Source organism: Mytilus californianus, unplaced genomic scaffold (genome assembly GCF_021869535.1).
Source record: "Mytilus californianus isolate M0D057914Y unplaced genomic scaffold, xbMytCali1.0.p SCAF_8, whole genome shotgun sequence".
NCBI classification, from domain to species: Eukaryota; Metazoa; Mollusca; class Bivalvia; order Mytilida; family Mytilidae; genus Mytilus; species Mytilus californianus.
Window position 1 is genome coordinate 47171869 of NW_026262734.1, and position 24407 is coordinate 47196275.

The 24407-nt window shown below is 31.2% G+C and overlaps 1 protein-coding gene across 2 annotated transcripts; it reads right to left on the reverse strand.

Annotated features, from left to right (window-relative positions):
• Positions 1–5149: 5149 nt before the first annotated feature.
• Positions 5150–24285, reverse strand: LOC127712495 (skp1-protein-hydroxyproline N-acetylglucosaminyltransferase-like). 2 transcript variants are annotated; one of them, XR_007987102.1, is made up of 4 exons: positions 12810–12853; positions 11695–11753; positions 8304–8415; positions 5150–6481 (listed from the first exon to the last, which is right to left on the reverse strand). XR_007987102.1 is itself a non-coding variant. In XM_052218959.1 (4 exons), the coding sequence occupies exons 1-4, from the start codon at positions 24205–24207 to the stop codon at positions 6166–6168; spliced, it is 498 nt and encodes a 165-aa protein (XP_052074919.1). In that variant the 5' UTR covers positions 24208–24285; the 3' UTR covers positions 5150–6165. The 2 variants fall into 2 exon arrangements, 1 of the variants encoding a protein (XP_052074919.1); XM_052218959.1 differs by lacking the exon at positions 12810–12853 and adding an exon at positions 24197–24285.
• Between the last annotated feature and the right edge of the window lie 122 nt (positions 24286–24407).

Below are 24407 nucleotides of genomic sequence, written 5' to 3' on the forward strand. Positions count from 1 at the left end.
CATGCAAAATATTATAATATCTTAGAGAGGCAATTTAGCATTACCATAGACATGAAAGATATAAATGATGATGCACTCAAAATTGATATTTTCACTAACTCATTAATAATGAAATAAATGCAAGTCTCCGTAGATGCATCTGATATTAAGAATTAATCTTTAAATGAAACCTTTAACGGGTGCGACATGGAAAGCAGAATCTGCTCACCCTACACGAGCACCTGCGATCAAAACCGGTTTTTGGTGGGGTTCTGGTTGCTCAGTTTTTAGTTTTCTATGTTGTGTTTTGTGTACAGTCGTTTGTCCTTTCGTCGTTTTTTGCCATAGATGTCACATGTTTCCGGTTTATTTTCGACTAATGAGTTTGAATGTCCATTTGGAATCTTTCGCCTCAATTCAACAGATTAAAAACTAATAGATGCTAAATAACTTATAAATGGATTGCAGCTGCCATTTGCATAGACTGCATAATAATAAAAATGTTTTCATAGTCATATCATGACATATCAATATTATTTTGGACTTCCATCTCTTTTCATTTTTGAAGGGTTAAATTACTATTATCTGAATAAAAACTGGATATGAAGATAAACTATACTTTGTTACCAACTAAAAATGTAAGCAAACATAAGACATATCGAAATAGAGTAAAAATATCTAAATATGGTTAAATGTATTAAATATGGTAAAACTGTCGTGCATTGAATTTGTTAATCATATTTAATTTGCAAACAACAAATGCAAAAATGTATATTTAAAACAGTAGAATGTTCAGTGGTATATGATATAATTTCGTCGCACGCACACTGAAAAGAAGACTGATGTTAAATGTCCTTTATTCTTTTTCTTTACTTGTAAAACAAAAGACAATTAAATAGTACAGGACAATTTGATTAAATTACTAGGTTTTTTATTTTACAATTTGTTTGAATGCAATCATATTCACGTACATTACATTTGGCATCTAATTTATTCTTTAGTTGACAATCTTTAATGTAAATTATAAATATAAAGGATTTTCTTAGTCATGTTAATAGTTTGATATCATTTACTTACTTTTACAAAAACTATTCTATCGTTTCATAAGTATTCGTATTCACTCACATATGAATTATATATTATTTAAACAATAAATGAATTTAAGTCATCAACAGTCATTTTGGTCATAACATCAACTGAAAAGTGTGAAACTAAAAACGTTAAGTTTTGTTACGATTTTAAGTTATTTTCATAGATATTTTCTTGTGTGTAGATTTTCCTGAATATCATCAGCACATGTCCTAAACATATTGTTTTACACTGTTCTACAAAAAATGCATAATTATTTAAGCGGTGATAAAGCAACAGTCATAATGTCAGCAGTATAGTTATACATATTTGTTTCAGTTAACAAGGCTATGTATATCTCATTCGTATATCATGGAAAACTGAATAGTAAAATGTTATTAAAAAGTTGAAGATCACTGATTTTAACACACGAATTAACACATCGCACATGAACCATAGGTCAGGGGTAATAAAATAAAAATTACCGATCGGCGCTTTCTCACAAATATGTATGTATTCGACGTGATATAGCAAAATATTCACCAGACGGGGCTAAAATACCTCTAGTTTTATACTTGTAAATCTCGTTCTGATATTTTGGTTTTGTCATTTGTTTAAATAAACCTTCTTTAGGAGTACCGGTGTACATTTTATGTTTTTAGAATAGTTTTTCTTTTTGTAAGCTTCGTGTGATCGGTTTAGATTGCTTACAAAAGTTTTCAATATAAGGGAATATTTAACAACTGTCATACAAGTGGCAGGTTTAGCTAGGTATAAAATCAGGTTAAACCTACCATTTTCTTCAGAAAGTGCCTGTTTTAAGTCAGGAATGTGACTGCTGTTTTCCATTCGTTCCTTTGGTTCATACAGTCGAGTGTTTGAGTTTGTCAATGTTTAATGGACTTCACCCTTTTCAAAATCATCTTTGAGTTCGTTTTTTTGTTAATACATCTTAACACGTTAATACAGTACTGAACCATTAATCACGATAGGTAAGCAAGTATCAGCCGTGGAACGAAGTTAAAGTTTTAATGCATAATCTGTATATCTTTACTTTGTACAAGTGACTGGATATCTAATCGGTAGATATGCTGTGTAAGTATCAATTGTGTGTTTTACGACATATTCAGAAAAAGACAATGCGGTTGGTAGTCATGAAAAAAAATCATATAATTATATGATACTGATAAAATCAATTAAACAATAGAACAGTTTTTAAAGTTTGCTATCCTGCCTTATCTGTAAGATACAGAACTTGCATTTCAGCATCCATTTTTAAGGAGATAAATAAAATCCTTTAAACAAAATGTGCAAAAACTATTGTATTCCATGTTGTTTTTAACAAGCCTTAGAATGTATCATTTGTTGTTTTATATCATTTTCTTGAAATATTAACTTCTTTCCTCGATTTGAAATTAATCGTACGACATACAACAACTACACAGTTCAATTAAATTTATTTCAATGTTTTATTAAAGTCTCATCACTCAACAAGTACAATCGATATTTATAAACAGTAAAACAATACCACATAAGATTAGAGTCATTCTATACAGAATTATAAGAGACTATGAAAATGCATAGATATACGACATTGAACAATATAATATAAAATACTATTCACAATAAATAAAATCTCTACGTCTTCTTAAGATTAGATAACAGATCTTGGCACACACATATATCATATTTACATCTGAGAATAAAATCACAATTTTTGGTTGTCAACTCAAATATCAAAATTTGATGTATGTGACATACGGAGAAGAAACGAAAGTGTTCATGTAAAATGGGTTATCTCTCGTTTAACATAACAATAAAAAAAGCCCGAACGTAAAACAAGGAATATACCTTCCTTAAACATAGCTCTTATTTCTTCTCCTGGTTTTGATTCACGTTTGGTCCTATTATCAGACCTCAAATGTCTGTATTACGCTTTGAATTTTCAAATATTTGACATCGAGAATCCCTAAACAGTCACTATTTGTCGAAATGTGCATTTGATGTGGAAAATGTGAATCGTCGATTTTATCAAACATGTTTCACCAGATGTTACATTATTGAATGTCTGATAGGTTCGATATTTATTTAATGTGTTTAACTTTTGCCGCTTGTTTGGACGTCTAATATGTGTGTTATTTGTGACATGTCTTACAAAAGGCCATTGGCAAAACATGTTAACTTTTTAAAATATTACTCAAATTTAAGAGGACACTTCATATATATTGGCTTCTTAAATACAATCGCGTCCCCGTTCCCATTTTGTTTTCTACCGAATAAGACTTATCATTGGGTTAATACTTACATTAGCAACACGACGGGTGTCACATGTGGAGAAGGATGTACATACTTTTACCGGAGCACCAGCTTCCACACCTTACGTTTTGTATGCTGTTGATTTTCTTTTGGTCATTCATTGTTTGAATTTAAATGAAATATGCAGTGTTAAGAATTTTTCGAAAAACTTAAATAAGGAAATAATAACGCTTTCAATATTAGCCGATATAATACATTTACTCTTAACTTTCACTATAATTTCAATTTAGTTAATACAATGATTTATCATTTCGTTTATTTTTCTAATAATATTCGGTCTTTCAAATGTTGGCTTAAAATGAACTTCCGCTGTAAAAATAATAAATAATTATAGTAACTTAATATGTCATATAAACCCAAAAAGTAACACATTACCATATATACATCTATAAAAAGGTGAAAAAAGTGTACGATAACATATATGTATATACAGTTAAAAAGCATTAGTATAACGACAGATTGATTCGTTGGTGTTTGCTTTACTTCCAGTTGCAAACATTTCAAGCATGTTCAGGTCGATATTAACGATGGAAACAATAACATATTTTTTTTTTATTTACTAAAAATATAAGCAAAAATAAATCATGTATCTAAGTATGGTGTACTTGCTAGTAATATTTTTTTGTTTGGCAAACAACTAATGCAAAACTGTTAGTCAAATACAAGATTCAATAATATATTATAATATTTAATTTCATGCACAAAGAATAGAAAACTTCAATGCAATCATACATTCTACTTATAAATAAACTCATCATATATACCAGGATTAAGATTGTGTACGCAAGACGCGTGTTTTGTCTACAAAAGACTCATCAGTGACGATCGAATCAAAAAGTTAAAAAAGCAAAAAAAAGTAAGGTACTCCCTATACAACTATACAATTGTTATCTAATTTCTCCTATTTTTTTTCTGAAGTGAACAATCTTTTATGCTTATAAAAACAAACGGTTTTTCTTAGTCATATAATTAAATGTAGTTTATATCAATCACTTACGTTTACCAAAAACGTTCTACCGTTTTATTGGTAATCATATATTTAGCACACATAAATTTTTATATTAGGCTGAGTAAGTCAACATCTGCAATACCTTTAATCTGGAACCATATTTATGATTTCGAAAAACAACAATCGAAACAACGTACATAAGCATATTATTTCTAATTAAAAGTTTCCGACATCACCAGCCCTAAATTCATTTGTGTTCTTGTCATAACTATATTCGTTTTTTACCTTTACCCCCTCTAATACTGTTTAATACATGTAATACATCAAGTTTTACCTGTGTTATGTTGTCATTTTGGTGGTGGACCATACACACTGGCACATTCTTTTAGATGCCTGAATGCAAATGTAGTGTTGTTGCAGTACTGGTCCAAGAGTGCAACATGAAAAGTCGGCCCTGGGTCTGCCTACTGTGTGATGTCAAATCTATATTTGATTGTACATCAATCCTCAACCAATATAATTTTCGGACAAAAACTTCAATTTAGATAACTAGAGTCCTCTGTTTAAACATATGATAAAGTGATTAATAAATGATAAAATCCGTATCACATCACCCTTGACCAATATCAGCCCTCTGGACTTTTGCCCTGTGGCTGATATTGGATACTTGGCCTGATACAGCATGTGTTACGGATTTTACCATGTATTATTCTCTATGTATCGCTGCTTACGCAAGGAGACAAGGAAAACACAACAAATCAAATAAACACTTATACACGGATTAAGGAAATTTTATATGTGAAATTTTCTAAAAGAACACAACATGAAGATGTCAACTATTTGATGAATCAAATTTATTACAATAAAGCAAGTAATCGGCAGTTTTGAAATATAACACACATCTATAAAAAGGTGAAAAAAATGTACAGTTAAAAAGTATTATTTTAACGACTGATTGATTGGTTGGTGTTTGCTTTACTTCCAGTTGCAAACATTTCAGGCATGTTCAGGTCGATATTAACGATGGAAACAATGACATATTATTATGAAAATTTCTTTCTACTTTTTTTTATTTACACAAAATATAAGCAAATACAAATAATATATCTAAATATAGTGTACTTGCTAGTAATATATTTTTTTTGCAAACAACTAATGCAAAACTGTTAATCAGATACAAGATTCAATAATATATTATAATATTTAATTTAATGCACTAAGAATAGAAAACTTGATGTTGAACGTCCTTATCTAAGATTCTCTATTTTGCCTGTCAAACAAAAGACAATTAAATTGTGTAGGACAATTAACTTAAATAACCAGGTTTAGTTTTCAATACTGTCTGCTTCAATGCAATCATATACTCTACTAAATGTATAAATAAACTCATCATATATACCAGGATTAAGATTGTGTACGCCAGACGCGTGTTTCGTCTTCAAAAGACTCATCAGTGACGATCGAATCAAAAAAGTTAAAAAAGCAAAACAAAGTAAGGTACTGCCTATACAACTATACAATTGTTATCTAATTACCCCTAAATTTTTTTCTGAAGTAAACAATCTTTTATGCTTATAGAAATAAACGATTTACTTAGTCATATAATTCAATGTAATTTGATATCATTCATTTACGTTTAGCAAAAACGTTCTACCGTTTTATTGGTAATCATATATTTAACACACACAAATTTTTATATCAGGCTGAGTAAGTCAACATCTGCAATACTTTTAATCTAGGACATATCTATATTTTCGAAAAACAACAATCGAAACAACGTACATAAATATATTATTTCCAATTAAAAGTTTCCGACATCACCAGCCCTAAATTAATTTGTGTTGTTGTCATAACTATCCTCGTTTTTTACCCCTGGCTGGTTTCCTTTTTGACCAGCGACGTTTCCTTCTATTGTTTCCGACATTTCCGGCCTTAAATACATTTGTATTTTTGAAATTATGATTCTGGTTATTGCAAATACTTTTGTTTCCATTTGCGGTATTTTTATTTCCTTCGTTGTTACTGCCGATACTCCAGTCACTTTTCACTTCAGAACGTTCAAAATTTCCTTCCCCAATTTCATTCGTAATTTTATTCTTGTCGATGTTTCTATTGCCACTTGTACAGTTATGATCGCCTTTATTGACACTTCCAATGCTCCACCTTTTTCTGTAGAAAAATAAATAGTTATGATCATAATGCAATGTATAAATTAAGGCTACAGCAATCTACCAATGTTCAAATCTCATTTATCACTTTAAAAAGAGGCGAAAGATACCAAAGGGACATTCAAACTCATAAGCCGACAATACACTGACAACGCCATGGCTAAACAAGAAAAAAGACTAACAGACAAACAACAGTACACAAAACACATCATAAAAAGACTAAAGACTGAGCAACACGAACCCCACCAAAAAACTGGGGGTGATCTCAAGTGTTCCTTAAAGATAAGCAGATCCTGTTCCACATGTGGCACATTAAGCAGACAGAGCAAGGTACAAACAAACAAAAACTTAGAGAAGTACATACACTCCAAAGGATGCGACGTCGGGTGCGTCGGTAGGTATAGTGTCTCCTATGCGAGCTTTTCAAATGAAGCGAATCAAACTCGGTCAAAATGTCAAAATTGGAAATAAGACAAATTGTTAAAATTGCAGATTAAACGACTTTTATTTTATTTAAAGATCTAAGACCATTGAACCACATCGCTAGTGCATTTAGGTACTGACACATCCTTTTGGTCAACCACTACGTGATGTTGACTGTAAAACTATGAAAAATATAAGGAAATGAATTCCTCTCCCATGCTTTGAGTTTCTTACATAACCTTTCAAAATGGGTTTCAAAGTCAAGCCCTGTAGAAAGTGTCAAATTCAGGAATATTCCACACATAGAACAATCTGCGGTTGTTAAATTTTAATAGTCCCTCCTCACCTCCATTTCGTATATTTTTAACATCGATCTGTTCTATCTGTTATGAAACATGTCTCAAGTGAGCTTAGAAACTGAAACCCTGTTCTGATCCACCAACCCATGATGGTAACCGATAAACGTTCGAACTAATATTAACTTTCACAAATATTTTGTCATTATTGAGACGACAAAAACTTGGGCAGATAGTATGCTACTGCTTTGTCATGAAAAGCTGTCCATTAGGAAAACTGAAATCATCTAGTTTGAAAATTTCACGAATATCAAAAAAATATATATATAAATGACACATGACTATCAAATTCTATGTAACATATTTATTTGCAAGTAACAAAATGAAAAATCATATATAAATACTCACTGTAAAATGACTTTTGACCAAATTTGAGTGTATGCTGTGTAATTGTAGAATTCAAATATAGATTATAACTTATATATTTTTTCAGTAAGCTTTGAATGTAGTGTTTAGTAGACAGTTAACCAGTATACCATTTATGATATGAAATGGTCAGGTCGATCAGAAGGCTCCGAAATGAATAATTATTAAGTCATTTTCTGTCTTTTCAGTCAATTAGTAGACTCATCCACTGCGGAAAATTCAGTACTGTTCAGACAATTTCCTTGCAGTCGATTAGGAACTGTACACTCAATGTTCAGTCCGTTCAGTAATTAATAATTAACTGTACACATTGACAACATACTATATTGTCTGAAAAGGTATTGAACAGTACTTAATTGACTACAAGCAAAATGTCCGAGCATTACTGAATTTACCGCAGTAGATAAGTCTGAAAGACCTAGTATAACTTATTGTTTTGTTGTTCATAATTTTTAGACGACGTAAAGATACAAGTGATCGTGTTTGTCGTGGTACATTGATCGTCTGTTTTTCTTCCACTTATGAAGGAATTATGATAAATCTTTCAGCAACTTCTGCCTCATTTTAACTAGACATGAACAAGTATTTTATTAATTAAAGTTTATAACCCTCCGAAAAATAAATTACAGAATTAATCAACTTTGAATTGATCTTAATCATCTAAAGCATATATTTTACCTGCGATTACTGATTCGAATATCACTTAAGTCATATCTTTTTTCTATTTCGAAATCATTATTTCTGCCATATATTTCTTCAAAATCTGCATTTCTCTTTTGAATTGCCATTCCTAAAATTATACAAAAAAGCCGTATTGTGGTATTCATTCTTGAAAAACGCAAACCATAGTGCAAGTTCTTTAGAGATTAGTGTACGAGTATTTAGTTTTTGCTACTGAAAACAGAAAAAAAACACCACTCAAGAGCCCCTCCCCTCCCGACTCAAGATGATGACTTTTGGCACTATTGTTAACGTTTTGTAGACTTTCCAAACATTTGTGTGCTCAGTGTTATTCACTTTTACCGACGCTATATTATTTTTTTCATACATCTGTTTTTCTAAACTCAAATTGACATAATAAATAATGCAAGTTGGTCAAAATGACTGTAACAAGCGCTGGATCCCAATTTCATTATATTCAAATTGAGATGTTGTGTGATTGACAATGAGAAAACAATAAACCAAAAACCAATGGGCAATGGCAATAATAACTAACTGTGCCGCCATCAACACTAGACCAGAACCCAAATCGTAAAGTTAGCTTTAAAAGGCGGAAATGGAAATATGAAACAAAATACTTGATGCATCTTGAAGGTGTTAATCAAGTTGACATTAATACCTTTTCTACTTTGAGAGGGTAATTTAAATGAAGTTTGTCTTATAAATATTATTTAGATTATCTCAATATCACTGTTTTTGTAATATGTGTTCTTAACGCATACCTTTCGTGCGCAGGATAAGTCTCATAAAAGCTAAGGATTGCTCGAAAAAACCCTAATATAAATGACTTTTATTTTGGAATTTTGTCAATACAATATTATCGCTGTCTTATGTAATGTAGCAAAATGTATTTTTAAGGAAAGTCAGGTTGGGTTAGCATGTTTATTACAACTTCCATTCGATTATTGGATCAAAACTCACATGCACTTAAAACTTGTGTCTTACTGGCCGAGAAATTTATGTTTTGTAACCAGACGGGTTTGTAAAATTTCATATTGGTAAAAAGGGAGTCTTTCCAAAAATATTTTCTCAAAAAAAAGAAAATTATAGCTGTCATAAAAAGAAAGTACACTGTTGTAATCATTTGAGAAGGTCATATAAAAAAAAGTATAAACTAACTCGCATTTTTTTCTAAATCATTTTGCCCATTATATGCAGATATAAGACAAGAAATTATAATGTCATTTGGAAGCCTACAATTAACTGTACCAATGGAACACTGAATTACAAAAAAATGTACTATTAAACGGCTCAAATCTGACATTAGTTTATTTCTTATGTTACAAAGTTTCATTATTCAATCTAAAAGGTTTACAAACTAATAAATCACACAATATATCTGTAAGCAGTTCATCTTAATAGTAGCATTTTTTTCTTTTTTCCCAGTTCATCATGAAACTCAACTGACATTGCCGATATCTATCTCATGTAACAGAGTATGTGAACTAGTAGTTTTGATATATTTCTGTATATTGTATCCAATTCAACAAGGAGACAGATTAATATAACACTTGTTGCTTGTTTCTGAATCCTATTTGCCATAACGTGAATATATATTGTATAAGATGTATCTAATTTTATAATAAAATATTGTTTTCACTAAGGGCCCAATAAGCAAAAGAAAGAGGTATGTTAAGAGCCATATGAGGCCTTGATAATGTAACTATATTTTAAAAACATTCAATATGATATTAATTTCAATGGAAATGAATAGATTCTAGTCACATAAGTAGATATATCCTAAATAGACATTTTTGAAAAGTCATCTATACAGACACTTACACCGACACCGATACCTACACTGACTACAAAAATAGAGGGACCGTATCAAAATGTCAAAACATATTGAATGAATGACCTCGTAAAACTTGGTTGCATATATCAAAAATCAGTCTGTATTTTTTTTTTATATGAATTATAATTCACTAAGAATCGAAGCTAGAAACACCGAATGATCTGATTAGTTTGAAGTTTATTTTAAGTAATGAATTTGTGATATTCCATCTGATTTTGTAATTGTCTCCGTTTGCAACCATTCAAACGGAATACAAGCGGTAGAAGATATATACAATTGGCGAATTGAATTGCTATAAAGAATGCGTATATAAAATCAATATAAATGAACGGGTCTTAGGATTTGTAATTGATGTGAAGGTGATTCAAATATAAAATAAAAATGGTTGTAGTGTAAAATTCCACCAAAAATGAAATGACGAAAGTAAAAAATAACTGCCAAAAGTAAAACGAAATGTAAAAAGTAATACAAAAAAGATAAACACCACAAAGAAACAACATTTTGCATAAAAAAAAAACTTAAAAACTATTTTGTCGAAATTCTCAAAAATAAAATTTCCCAAAATTGAACACAAAAATAAAATTTTCACAAAATCCCTGCTCCCCCGCCCATCCATTCAGAAAAAAAAATATAGGTATATTAAGGTTAACATATTTGACAACGCGCAGCAACACATTTGTGGAAAAAAGGTATAAAAATTAGTAATTGAACGTCTCATCAGAAATTCGTGTTCTTGGTGTTATAAGGGGTGTAAGGAATTTTACAATGCAATTTTCATCACCTGTGCCACCAATTCCGTACATCCCTGATTACACAAAGATAACACATAATATCATTTATACATTTATACATTCTGTTTCACGCTATACAAGGCTTTCATGTTCCTGTTTCTGACTAAAGTTGAGATCTATTAATTTAAACAAAGCCCCTCTAAGTACAAAGTACAATTTAAGATCGGTCAATTCCCAACACAGCTTATAAAGTAGCAAATCATTCAAAATAAAAGTTTTATACAGTATTTAAAATGTAAATTAGAAAAAAAAACATTATACAAATGCCTGTGATCGGTGTACACATTAAGATGACCCCGTCTTCAAAAGGTTACCTGTCGTCATAAGCATAGGTGTAAGCGTCGGTATTGAATAGTTTTCCAAAATGTCTTTTATGATTTCACACAAAATGACTTTAAAATAATCTGCCACAAAAAACTTTTGTAAATGTTTGCAAAATACACTGTTTTGAACAACAACTGTGATGAAGATAATCATTTGCAAACAATAAAGTCTATACATAACACAAAATAATCGACCAAAAGAGAGATATTTGAGAATTAAGATAGAAGCAAATTTTCAGGTCCACGAAAATACATTTCTATTTATATTACTTGGTTATATACTATTCTTTGCAGTCAGTGACGAAACAAAAGAATGCTTTCATGTCTGTCAGATGTAAGTGGACACATTTTCAACTAATAGTAAAGCAACTTTTATGGAATGTTTATAAGCAACTTTTTGTTTTACTTTTTTGGTATAATTTTCAACATAAGTGCCTTACCATAGACTGTCAGAAGCAAACAGCTAAATATTACTTCACCCCTCATTATCAACTGTTTTCTAATATAGAAAAAGAACTACACAACATTAAGGTAGCTTATACTCTAGGCCACAACGATACAATTTTATGTTTGTTGATATTTAGTAACCTAATGTGTAAGAACAGAGTATATTTTAGAGCTTGTATCAAAGTAGCAGTCTATGAACCATTGCATCATTAAAGAAAAATATATATAGATTACTAGAATATCAATATCACTTGACGAAAAAGTCTATATTAAAGTTTACTATCAGGGGAGGGGTGTTTTCTTATGTATTAAACATATTAAATCATCAGAGATACATTAAACAAATCTGTTACTGAAAGTTTGCTTTAAGAAAAAAACAATATATGTATGCTTTCATTTATATCAATACTGATTGTTTTTACTGTATGTTGCAATTTCTCACAAGCTTTTCTCAATCAATCTATTTCAAAATGCAAAATAATAAGTAAAACTAGGACAATTAGAAATCCCTGAAAAGAGAAGAATCTCAATACATTTATATAAGGCCTCTCAATAATAAAAATAACAGATTTCTCTTTGACGAAACGGATATTCGGGATAAAAGTAGCCAGGGAGACAAAAACCAAAGGACAACTGCAAGTAATTACATGCTCAATGAATAATAATTCGAATATTCAGATTTATTGTATTGAGTTCTAAATGCATGTAATTTCTCTTACGTCCGAAATACTGCTTAATTGACTTAAGACACAGTACTTTAAATTATATTTCCTAAGCACACACATTTGTACTTATGGTAGTAGAGTATGCGTTTCCTCAACCCTGCGCCTCTGTCGAAGAACAAACCCTTTACAAATTTGAGCTTATTCAGCTTGCGTAGACAGCATCATAGACTAGCTTATTCTCCTAGTTTGTGTTTGTTACATTGGTTTTTATCTTTTAAATTGATGGGAGAAATTTGAACATAGGTGAACTACTGTAGTATAAATTTATAAAATCCACTTATTATCTTACAAAAGTAATTGGAAAGAATAGATTGTATTAAATCTAGGCTATGGACAAGATGAACGCATTATTTTCAAGTAAATTGAAACAAAATAAAACTTACCTTGACGTTCCGTTGCAGTATACAGCCTTACCAAATGGGTGACTTTTTATATGTTTGATCAAGTTTAAACCAATCAGAAATAGGCTTCTCATGCTTCAGAATGTGTATATTTAGCAATCCTTGATTTATATTTAAACAAATTTAGACTTGAAAGAAGTAGGTATATTTTGTTACATATCGTAATTTGCTGTTGGTTGAACTGGAAAATGCAAAATTGTTTTACAAAATTTGTTTTTAAATTTAAAAGAAACAGTTAGTATAATAACGTATTCAAAGTTGTTGATGTGTGACGAAATGTGCATTAATGTATACCTGTGGTGAAAGATTATATCACCTCCCTACATAAATAAATATAATGAAAATGCAACCATTAAATGTTCGTCACAATATTTTCTACAATTTCTAAAAAAAAAAAAATACGCTTACTGTCTCCTTTATTTTACTTTTTGCATTATTTAAGCAAAATAAGAGATGCATAGTAAACTTTATAGAGCAGCAACCGAACATCTTATATCAAAAGATATCAAATAGCGTAATGGTATTTTCTGCATTTAAAGAGATAATCCTGTTTTATTTGATATTGCATACAAATGCTGTAGCTATTGTTTAAATTAATAACATCTAAAAAAAAGAATATATTTTGTTTGATAGAAATTATAAGATGTGGTATGAGTGCCAATGAGACAACTCTCCATCAAAGTTACAATGTGTAAAAAGTAAACAATTATAGTGGATCATTATCATGGTCATTTAATTATATATGAATGCAAGTTCAAATAGTGTCACCTAGACGTGCGATTCGTTGTTAATGTTGAAGATTCATAAGGCTTGGGGGGGGGGGGGGGGATTTTTATTTATACAACTTGGTTAAAATATAGTTGAAAACTATACTGTTCCTATTTCTAATTATATTGAGTAGTTTATATTGATCTCAAAAATACCAATAAAACACAATTAGTCTATCGTAGACAAACAAAAACGGTTTGGCGTACACAATTATTTCTGGTACCTTTGATGTTTTTATACACAAAGTACTAAAACAAAAACTAGGCAATATCCTATTCAAGAATGTTACAATTTACTGAAAGCAAACTCATACTATTTTACCTGCTGAGATTGTATTTTAAGAGATTGTATATATTGTACATATTTTGTCAAGTGATTAATATGTTTCACATACTCTGGAAACTGTTAGAAATTATTCAATGATGATATACTTGCGTTCGAATATACCAAAGAGGTGCTATAAATTCATGAATCGGGAAAAGAGCAACCTCACTTATAGCAAGGGATATGGTATGGAAGGTGAACTATTGTAGTTCTGCACACTTGAGCAGTCCGTTGATATGTCGTTTTTGCGATTATTTTTATTATAAGTCTTAACAGAGTGAGAGTAGACGTAATAGTGGCGTAACGACAAAATGAACCTTTAAGGACGGTCTACAAAGTCGTGATGGTATCAGTACTCGTGAACAGAAGCTGTATTGAAAGAAATAAGTAAAATAACAAAAAACACCGAACTCCATGGAAAATTCAAAACGGAAATTCCCATATCAAATAGCAAAATCAAAAGCTCAAACACATCAAACTAATGGAAAACAACTGTCATATGTCTGACTTGGTACAGGCATTTCCTTATGTAGAAAATGGGAGATTAATAGAAAATGAAAAGAATTAAACCTGGTTTTATAGCTAGCGAAACCTCACACTTGTATGACAGTTGCATAAATTTCCATTATATTGACAACAACGTGTGAACAAAACAAACAGACATAAAAGGAAAAAGTCAAAAATAAGGGAACAGCAGTCAGCATTGTGTAATAATCTTAATCACTATAAAAACAAACAAATATGTCAACAAAGAAAAACAAAATGGCATATAGATAAAGCACACAAGCAAAAATGAAAGAAAAGAATACAAAAAAGACCATAGCACAATAACACAATGGCGGGATGTACAAGTACCGAGCCACGCCAAAAGGATATTATCAAAAATGGACTAAACAGTAAAGGTTAATAGTGTACAAAGACAATAAAAGAACACTATAACACGTAATAAAGATGATAAAAAACGTCAGTACCTAGAATGTATACTTCAAGACCATCGTGTATTATTTGTGAAGTTGATACGGAATATTTATCAACAAGGTCTTGGTATCTTACTTCCGATGAATTTTTTTAGAAAAAGGACGAGACGTTCTTTGACATAACCCTAATTCATCAACTTTCTCATGAGACACTGGTGACGTTTTAATAGCTCATAAATTTTGTAGGTCTAAAGCGCTTTCCCGAGTCTTCATTCGTCAGGGACGTTCAAAACCTACGCATTTGAAAGAAAAATAATTATGAACGTAATCTATGGATTACTGGTAAATTATTAAGTCAGGGATTTCGTTACCAAAAATTAATTAAAACCTTTACTAAATTCTTCCATAGATATTAAGATTTGGTTTTGAAGTTTGGTTGTACCTGTAGAAAACTTATTTCAAACGGGAAAGCACATCCTCATTTTTACGGAGATGTTGTTTTCCAAGCCCGGAAATTAAGAAACGATCCCGTTAAACTTATCGATCCTTTAAATAAATTTAATCGAAAAGGTTACCAATTCAACACTGTAATTAGATCTTTGAACATTGTTTTATTGGTATTAATATTGATTTTGTTATCAGTAAATCAAAATCAAAATAAATATTATTGTTATATACATATGCACATTCATGACTCTACAATCTGTCGATACCTTTATGTAGTATTGCACAAAGTCATGTTTTTCTCTGACTAATTATGACGTCTTTACACTAAATCCATTTGATGTTTGATGTGTACTGATTGATATTTTAGACTTAGATGCATGACTTTTTTATTAGTTGTTATTGGCTTTGAACTAGCTGTCAGTAACTGCGAGTACTCTCAGATCTGTGCGAAGTGTCTTTTTGTTGTTTGCATGAACAAGTACCCGTCCACGTCCACTTTGTGTTTTTGTTGGATGTATTTTTATTTGTATTCATCTGATGAGTTAAGCCTTTTTCAACTGATTTTTATAGTTTGTTCTTATGTTAAACTGTTACACCACTGTCCCAGGTTAGGGGAGGGTTGGTGCCTTCAGACTAGATTAATCCCGCCACATTCTGTATGTGCCTGTCCTAAGTCAGGAACCTGTAATTCAGAGGTTGTCGTTAGTTATTTGGTTTCATAGTTGTTTTTAGTTCATTATTTTGTACATAAATAAGGCCGTTAGTTTTCTCATTTGAACTGTTTTACATTTGTTATATCGGGGCCTTTTATAGCTGACTATGCGGTATGGGCTTTGCTCATTGTTGAAGGCCGTACGGTGAATTATAGTTGTTAATTGCTTTGTCATTTGGTCTATTGTGGAGAGTTGTCTCATTTGCAATCATACCACATCTTCTTTATATATATATAAGATATATCTTTACTGGAAACAAAACTTCTTAAATACCGTTGCAACTGTGATCGATTGATTCAGAGCTGTAGTTTTATGCCACTTTCGGCTCACTTTCCGTCCAGTTTTTATTGGTGGAGGAAGGTACTTTATTAAAAGCGAACTTCCAACCTTTGGTATCAAAACTTGCTGTCCATATCAATTAAGACCGGAGTCGAACGCGATTGACCATGAACGGTGTGAAAAATCGCAACATTAGTGTTAAAAGGCCACTGATGATCGTAAAGGAACAACTTGGACGGTTCAGCCAACAAGATCCCGTGAAAAATAAAGGGATATGTACCCTATATACATTTGCCGCTTGAATTGTGTACTCCAAAATGAAAATTTAGATATGTTGGCTTGCAGTTTAGTTATAATCGATCTCTGACGGTCGATTCATAAGTGAAAGTCAAAAATATCAAACCTATATCAAATTCAATAGAATATATGCGATCAAAGTTAAAATTTTGACTAGAACTTGTTAAGTCATTGAGAATATATATCGCGTACACTGAAAAATGCCCGTCTAAATATTGTTCTAACTTTAGAAGAAAAAAAATACTGCTGCTAACACAATGAATGTTGTGTTGACGCGAAAAATATCTCAAGTATATTATCAGTCAGAATATGGATGGTGTTATAGATAACGGAAAAAAAACAGGCAAAGAAGTCATAAAAATCTTAAGACAGATGATTCTGAAAAGTATTGACTTGTTTTATTGACCTTCATATATATATCGTGATTTTGTAATTTCGGTGTTAACAAAATAAAAACAATAATTGATAAATATCATGCGTCGGAAGCGCTTTTCGGGATTGAACTTCATCAGGAACGCTCAAAGCCGAATATTTGAAAGCCCAGGATGTATAAGATCCGAAACAGTTGAACAGTTATATGACCAAAAATTACCTATAAATAATCATGGTTCAACTTTGCCTGAGGGATTGAAATTATAGTTTCAAAAGCATTTATCTCGGGAACTGATAGTCCACAAGCAGCGGTATCGACCCAGTGCTAATAAAGGTACATTCAACACTCTATAAACAGTATTTTTCAAGTACGTACATTTAGTTTTCAACCGATCCTCATTGTCAATTTCTAGATGTTAGTCAAGATATGAGGCAGACTTAACTGTATCTGTAGTATCCTTTATCTCTAGTTCTATGGGATAGATTCATTCAACATAGTCACCAAATTTTGTATTATGTAGTGAGAGAACATCATCAATATAGCGGAACGTAAAGTTAAAGGATATTGCTAACTTTTTATCTTTCTTCCTAAGAAGTTCCTGTATGAAGTCAGCATCATAATAATAAAGAAACAAGTCGGCAAGATGAGGGGCACAATTGGTTCCCATTGGAATTCCGACAGTCTGTTAAACGAACCGCACCAATCTCAGGTGCCCTGGAAGGGTAAACATATCCTGCTTAATTATTTATTGCCCAGTCTTTAATTAGATCAAAATGACTGTTGCAGTTTACAAACGGTATACTAGTTAACTATGGATATCAGACTCATTAAGTCAATATCTAAATTGCTTTTGACGCGATGAAAAATTCATTACTTGGAAACAAGTTACCTTATTTATCATTTCCCATCAAAGTTTCCGAAATTTCCAGCTCCTAATACATTTGTATCTTTATTATTTTGTTCATACGAATTACCAATTTTTCTGTTGTGTGTTACCATTACCTTTGTTGCCACTTCCTATACTCCATCGTTTACTTTCATTTGACTAGTCACGTTTTCTTCCAAAGTCTACCATATTTCCAGCCCCAAATACATTTGTATTCATGTCATAATTCTTCTCGCTATTGCCGATGTTACTATTGCCACTTGCAGAATTATGATTGCTTGTATTGCCACTTCAAAGATTCCAGTCACATTTCCTTCCAAAGTCTCAAATATATCCTATCTCTCCTACATTTGTATCTTTATTATTTTCTTCATACGAATTACCAATGTTGCTGTTGTCGTTAGCTTGATAACCATTTCCTTTGTTGCCACTTCCAATACTCCATCTTTTGTCTTCATTTGACCTGTCACGTTTCTTTCCAAATTCTCCAAAATTTCCAGCTCCTATTACATGTGTATCTTTGTTATTTTCTTCATACGAATTACCAATGTTGCTATTGTCGTTTGCTTGATTACTATTTCCTTTGTTCCCGTTGCCTATACTCCATCTTTTGTCTTCATTTGACCAGTCACGTTGCCTTCCAAAGTTTCCGATATTTCCAGCCCCAAATACATTTGTATTTTTATCATAATGCTTCTCGCTATTGCCGATGTTACTATTGCCACTTGCAGAATTATGATTGCCTGTATTGCCACTTCCAATATTTCGTGTCATGTTTCCTTCCAAAAACTCCGATATTTCCTATCCCCGCTACATGTGTATTTTTATTATTTTCTTCATATGAATAACCAATGTCGTTGTTGTTGTTTGCTTGATTACCATTTCCTTTGTTGCCACTGCCTATATCCCATCTTTTATCCTCATTTGACCAATCACGTTTCTTTCCAAAGTCACCAATATTTCCTATCCCCGCTACATGTGTATTTTTATTATTTTCTTCATATGAATTACCAATGTCGTGGTTGTTGTTTGCTTGATTATCATTTCCTTTGTTACCAATTCCTACGAACAGAGTGCAAGGAAATAGATTTTGTGTAAATTAACTAGATTATTTTCTGAATATTTTTTTGAGACATAATTGAAAATTTAAAGTTTTATTTTCAAATGTTGTAGAAAAAAAAGACACCATTAAGATAAATGAATTAGGTTTTATCTTATACACAACATTTAATATGCTTCCAATTAAAATTATATTTTTGTTCAAAAGTGTCCCTTAAATTACTCAAAATCTGCCAAAATTTGCTTTATTTTTTTCCAGTTAAATATCAAGCCTTTATCTATATATTCATGTTTAGCAATATTGTTAAATATATATGTATGATATCAATTTTCGATAATTGATAATCTTGAAAATCCAGTAATTTTATGCATATCCGTACCGACTTTGTAACACAGTTTCACAAGTCATTTGAATATTGTTTTCTATGAAATAACTTTTTTTAACCCTTACATAAACGATTGCATATGTCCTTTGTGCTTATAGTAAACTCCTGTGTGGTCCTTTGTGCTATATTGTGCTCCTCTGTTCCCAAAGGAAGTCCTTTGGGATGTTTTTAGAGACCACCCTAGTAAAGGTTTGATCGTAATGTTATTTGCCAGACGTCGTTTGTGCTCGACATACGGCCAACGAAACAAATATTCTACAATGCATTTTGTCAAGATGTGATTAGAAATTGAAACATGCGTATCAAAAAATACCCTGTAACTGTAAAAAACGATAATGAAAAAGACAAATCAAAATCGATGAAAACAAAAGCAAATGCATGCACTCTTTATCTTTCACTCTTTAACAGAAGCAGTTTCATTGAACGCTATATGTTCATCACATAATAACAGATGATTCATTTGTACTCAAAATAAATATTTTAAGGTAGTCGGAAATTGAGATTATTGAAGGCATATTATACATATCGATACTCCTTTCAAACCATAGTTGCCAGAACATTTAGTTAATCAATTAATACTTTATTGATAAATAATTTAGTTAAAAGCTCGTTAATTTGTCTTCACAGCATGAACTTATCTGATGACCAGAACATTATAGATAATTGATAAGAAATGTATTTGATTAGCTATGACAACAGGACATTCATTGAGTACCTGATATAAGTATAGGACATTCAACAATTACTTAGTATATCAATAGGACATTCAACAAGTACTTGCTATATCTAGAGGACATTTATCAGGTACCTGCTCTTACTATAGGACATTCAACAAGTACCTGCTATAACTATAGGACATCCAAAAAGTACCGGTTATAACTATAGATTCAACAAGCTTAGTACCAACTATAACAATAGGACATTCAACAAGTACCTGCTATATATATAGGACATTCAACGAGTGCCTGCTTCAAATATTGGATATTCATAAATGACTTGATATGACTACAGGACATTCAACAAGTACCTGCTATAAAACATCCAATAAGTAACTCCTATAACTATAAGACATTCAACAAGTACCAGCTTCAGCTATTGAATATTCATCAATGACCTGATATAGCTATAGCATATTTAAAAAAGTATCTGCAATAAATACAAGACATGAAAATGGTACATGCAAGCACTTTTTGACATTCAACAAGTACCTGCAATAACTATAGAACATTTAACAAGTACCTGCTTAGATTATAGGTTATTCATAAAGTATCCACTTTGATTATAAGAGATTCAACGAGTACCTGCTATAGCTATATGATATTAACCATTGACTTGCTATGACTATAGGGCATTCAACAAGTACCTGCTATTAGACATTCAATAAGTAACTTCTATAATTATCAGATATTCTACAAATACCTACTATACCAATAGGATATTCAACAAGTAACTTCTATTACAATAATATATTAAACAAGTACCTACCATAATAAAAGGACTTTCAACAAGTACCTGCTATAGATATATATATATATATTAAGACTTTACCAATATATTGTCAACAAATACCTGCTAATAGTATAGGACATTCAACAAGTACCTGCTGTAACTATAGGACATTCAGCAAATACCTGCTTTGACTATAGGACATTCATCCAAAATAATCTACGACTGAAGGACATTCAACGAGTACCTACATACCAATAGGATATTCAACATTAACAAATACTTGCTATAAAACATTTAAAAAGTAACTGCTATTACAATAATACATTCAACAAGTACCTACTATAACAATATAACATTCAACAGGTACCTGCTTTATATATATAGGACATTCAAAAAATACCTACAATACCAATTGATATTCAACAAATACCTGCTATATCTATAGGACATTCATCAAGTACCTGCTTTGACCATAGGATATTCAACAAGTAACTGCTGTGACAATAGAATATTCAATCAGTAAATGCTATGGCAGGACATTCAACAAGTACCTGCTATGACAATAGGACATTCATTGTGTAAATGCTTTATGTTTAGGACATTCAACAATTACTTAATATATTAATAGGACATTCAACAAGTACCTGCTATGACCATAGGATATTCAACAAGTAATTGTTATGGCAATAGGACATTTAAAAAGTAACTGCTATGACAAAAGGACATTCAACAAGTAACTGATATGACAATAGGACATTCAACAAGTTACTGTTGTAACTATAGGACATTCAGCAAGTACATGCTTTGACTATAGGACATTCATTCAAAATCATCTATGACAGAAGGACATTCAACGAGTACCTGCTATCACCTAATGACATATATCAAGTACTTGCTATACCTTAAGTACATTCAACAATTACCTACTTTACTAATAGGATATTCAACATTTAAAAAGTACTTACTATTACAATAATACATTCAACAAGTACCTACACTAATAATAGAACATTCAACAAGTACCTGCTTTATATATATAGGACATTTAATCTGCCAACATGCATTTTCTTTCCGAATTAAACTCTTCCATATTAAATGCTAATCCATATCATAATTTAGGGAAAAAAACACAATTTCTTAATATGAATTGCCAAAATGTGTGGATGACGCTTTAATAGTAAATTGTGTTCATGTCTCCTCCTTTGACAAACCAAGGCTTTAGTGTTTGGGTTTGGACGTTTGCCAAACAATCTCTGATTTTCTTACAATGACACTAGCATTGAGATAGTGGAGCAGTTTAACTATTTGGGAATTGTTTTTACTAAAACAGGGAATTTTGACAAAAAAATGTATCCGATAAGGCCTTAAAATCCATGTACGAAGTCCTGAAAATGGGAAGTATGTATCAGCTTTCCATAAAATGAAAGCTTTACCTTTTTGACAAAATGATCAAGCCCATTCTGTTGTATGGGTTTGAAGTATGGGGTAGTAGTAATAAAGTGATATTAGAAAAGGTACATTTAGATTCTGTAAATTACTTTTAAATCTGAAATCGTCAGCATTAAATTTTATTGTTTATGCGGAACTAGGTCGCTTTCCGGTCGTCATTGATATAAAAGTTCGAGCAGTGTTATTTTGGGTAAATTTGATTTCCGGTGCGATCAAATGCTCCGTGTTGAAAGCCGTACTTTGACTTATAATTGTTAACTTTAAACAAACACTAAACAGGTTCGGGGCAACCCTTCAATGTAATGACTCTCTCTTTTATGAGGGGTATCTTTCAAGGGATAAAAATTATATATATTTTTTTGGTTAAACCACCTCTATATCCAAATGGGCACTTATTTATAATATTGGAAGAAACTTTTCCAGAAGAACTATACATATATCTGGTATTTTATGGTCAGAACATGTCCAAGAATTTTGTAATATTCTTTATTATTAAAAAAGTGGACCCCTCTTATAGAAAAGTTGTTCCAAATATTATGTATATTGCCCTTTTAAGTTAAAAAAAGCTGTTTTTCCTTTTCACAAGGTACACTGAATAGCAAAATGACCCCTTGTCTGAGGCACAGTCCCTCCTTTAAGGGATATCCCTTATATGGGGGGTTGTTCCCAACCTGTTAAATACACTTTAACTTGGATGCAAGGTTGTCTCATTCAGTCATTGGCACTCATACATGTACCACATCTTATTTATATGCCAAAAAGACACAGAACAAAAACGAGAACACCAAAAACGACTGAGACGGACAATCAACATATAACACAAAAAACTAAAAAGTACACACATCTACGAAAAGCACGAACCCCTAAAAACTGGGGGTGAACTGAGATGTTCCGGTAGGATCAGCAGTTCCTGCTTCTTACAAGATACCCGCAGTGTTTCTAGTTATAAGTCATGTCCGGTGAAGGAGAAAAGACGTCTATGACCCTTCAATAGAGATCATTGAAGGCAGTTGAAATTATAAATCAGTTATTCAGTTCAAGATCTGATGTCCTCAGAAAGTAATATAAGAAGTCATAAATATGCTGCAGTTGAAAGTGGGCATTACATGTCTTGGTGAACAGGAAAATAAAACGCTTCAGCAGTTGATAAATTAAAGAAATGTCAAAGTACAAGTTTGTAAATCAATTTTCATACCATCTTGTTTTGATCAATATTGTAAGAACCTATGATTTTATGTATAAAAAAAATATAATCGCTTGCCTTCACTTTTCAAGCTTCGCCTCAAAAATTTGCAAATCAATCTTTTTTTATTAAAATTTTCAAATCTCTCGCTCGCCCTAATTTCTGGAGTGGAAAAGTCAATATCAAACGCTTTAAGGTAACATTGATGTCAATTTTTTAATATTAAAAAACAGCATATTATTTATTATCAAAAATGATTTTATTATTCAATATTAAAATAAACACCATATTATTTAATATTAAAAAATCAGCATTTTATCCGAGTGAATATTTTTAAATGCTAAAAAATGATTTTTAAATATTAATAAATGATTTTTTGATATTAAAAATTCATTTATTATTATAGAAAAAAAATGACACGGTTTTTTGATATTACAAATTAGATTTATAAATATTAAAAAAATATTTTTTAATATTAATAAATGATAAATGATTTTAAATATTAATAGATAGAGAATAAATTCCACAACGGCTTGCCATATATACGAAATTGTGCCAGTTATAATAATTTATTTACTTAGTATGGTAATATAATAGTAAAATATTCCCAGGATTCTTGTCTGTTGCAAAGGTAAAAATAAGTAATAACTTTAAGCTTGCATCAATTTATTTCGTATTTATTTTACAAAAAAAAAATATTCAATTCTTATATGATCTTATATATATGCAGATCGAAATACAAATGTATTTATACAGAGTATTTATAATTAACGTGTGTAAACTTTAAGACTTTCCCCGGTGCAAATTATGTAAATAAAGACTGAAGTACATGTACGTACCTTCTATTCATGAAAGATTTGTGATTAATTCTGAAAGCTCTGTAGGGAACAACTATTTAACTTCCCCCTTGGCTTGAATGTGTTGTCATTTGAATCGATGGATATGATTGGACGAAATTATTCAGCATGGTCAATTAGGTACATATGAATTGCTAGTGAAAACAGGGCGTAAATGCATTTACGAGTCGCCCTATGTAACGCGGAAACCACA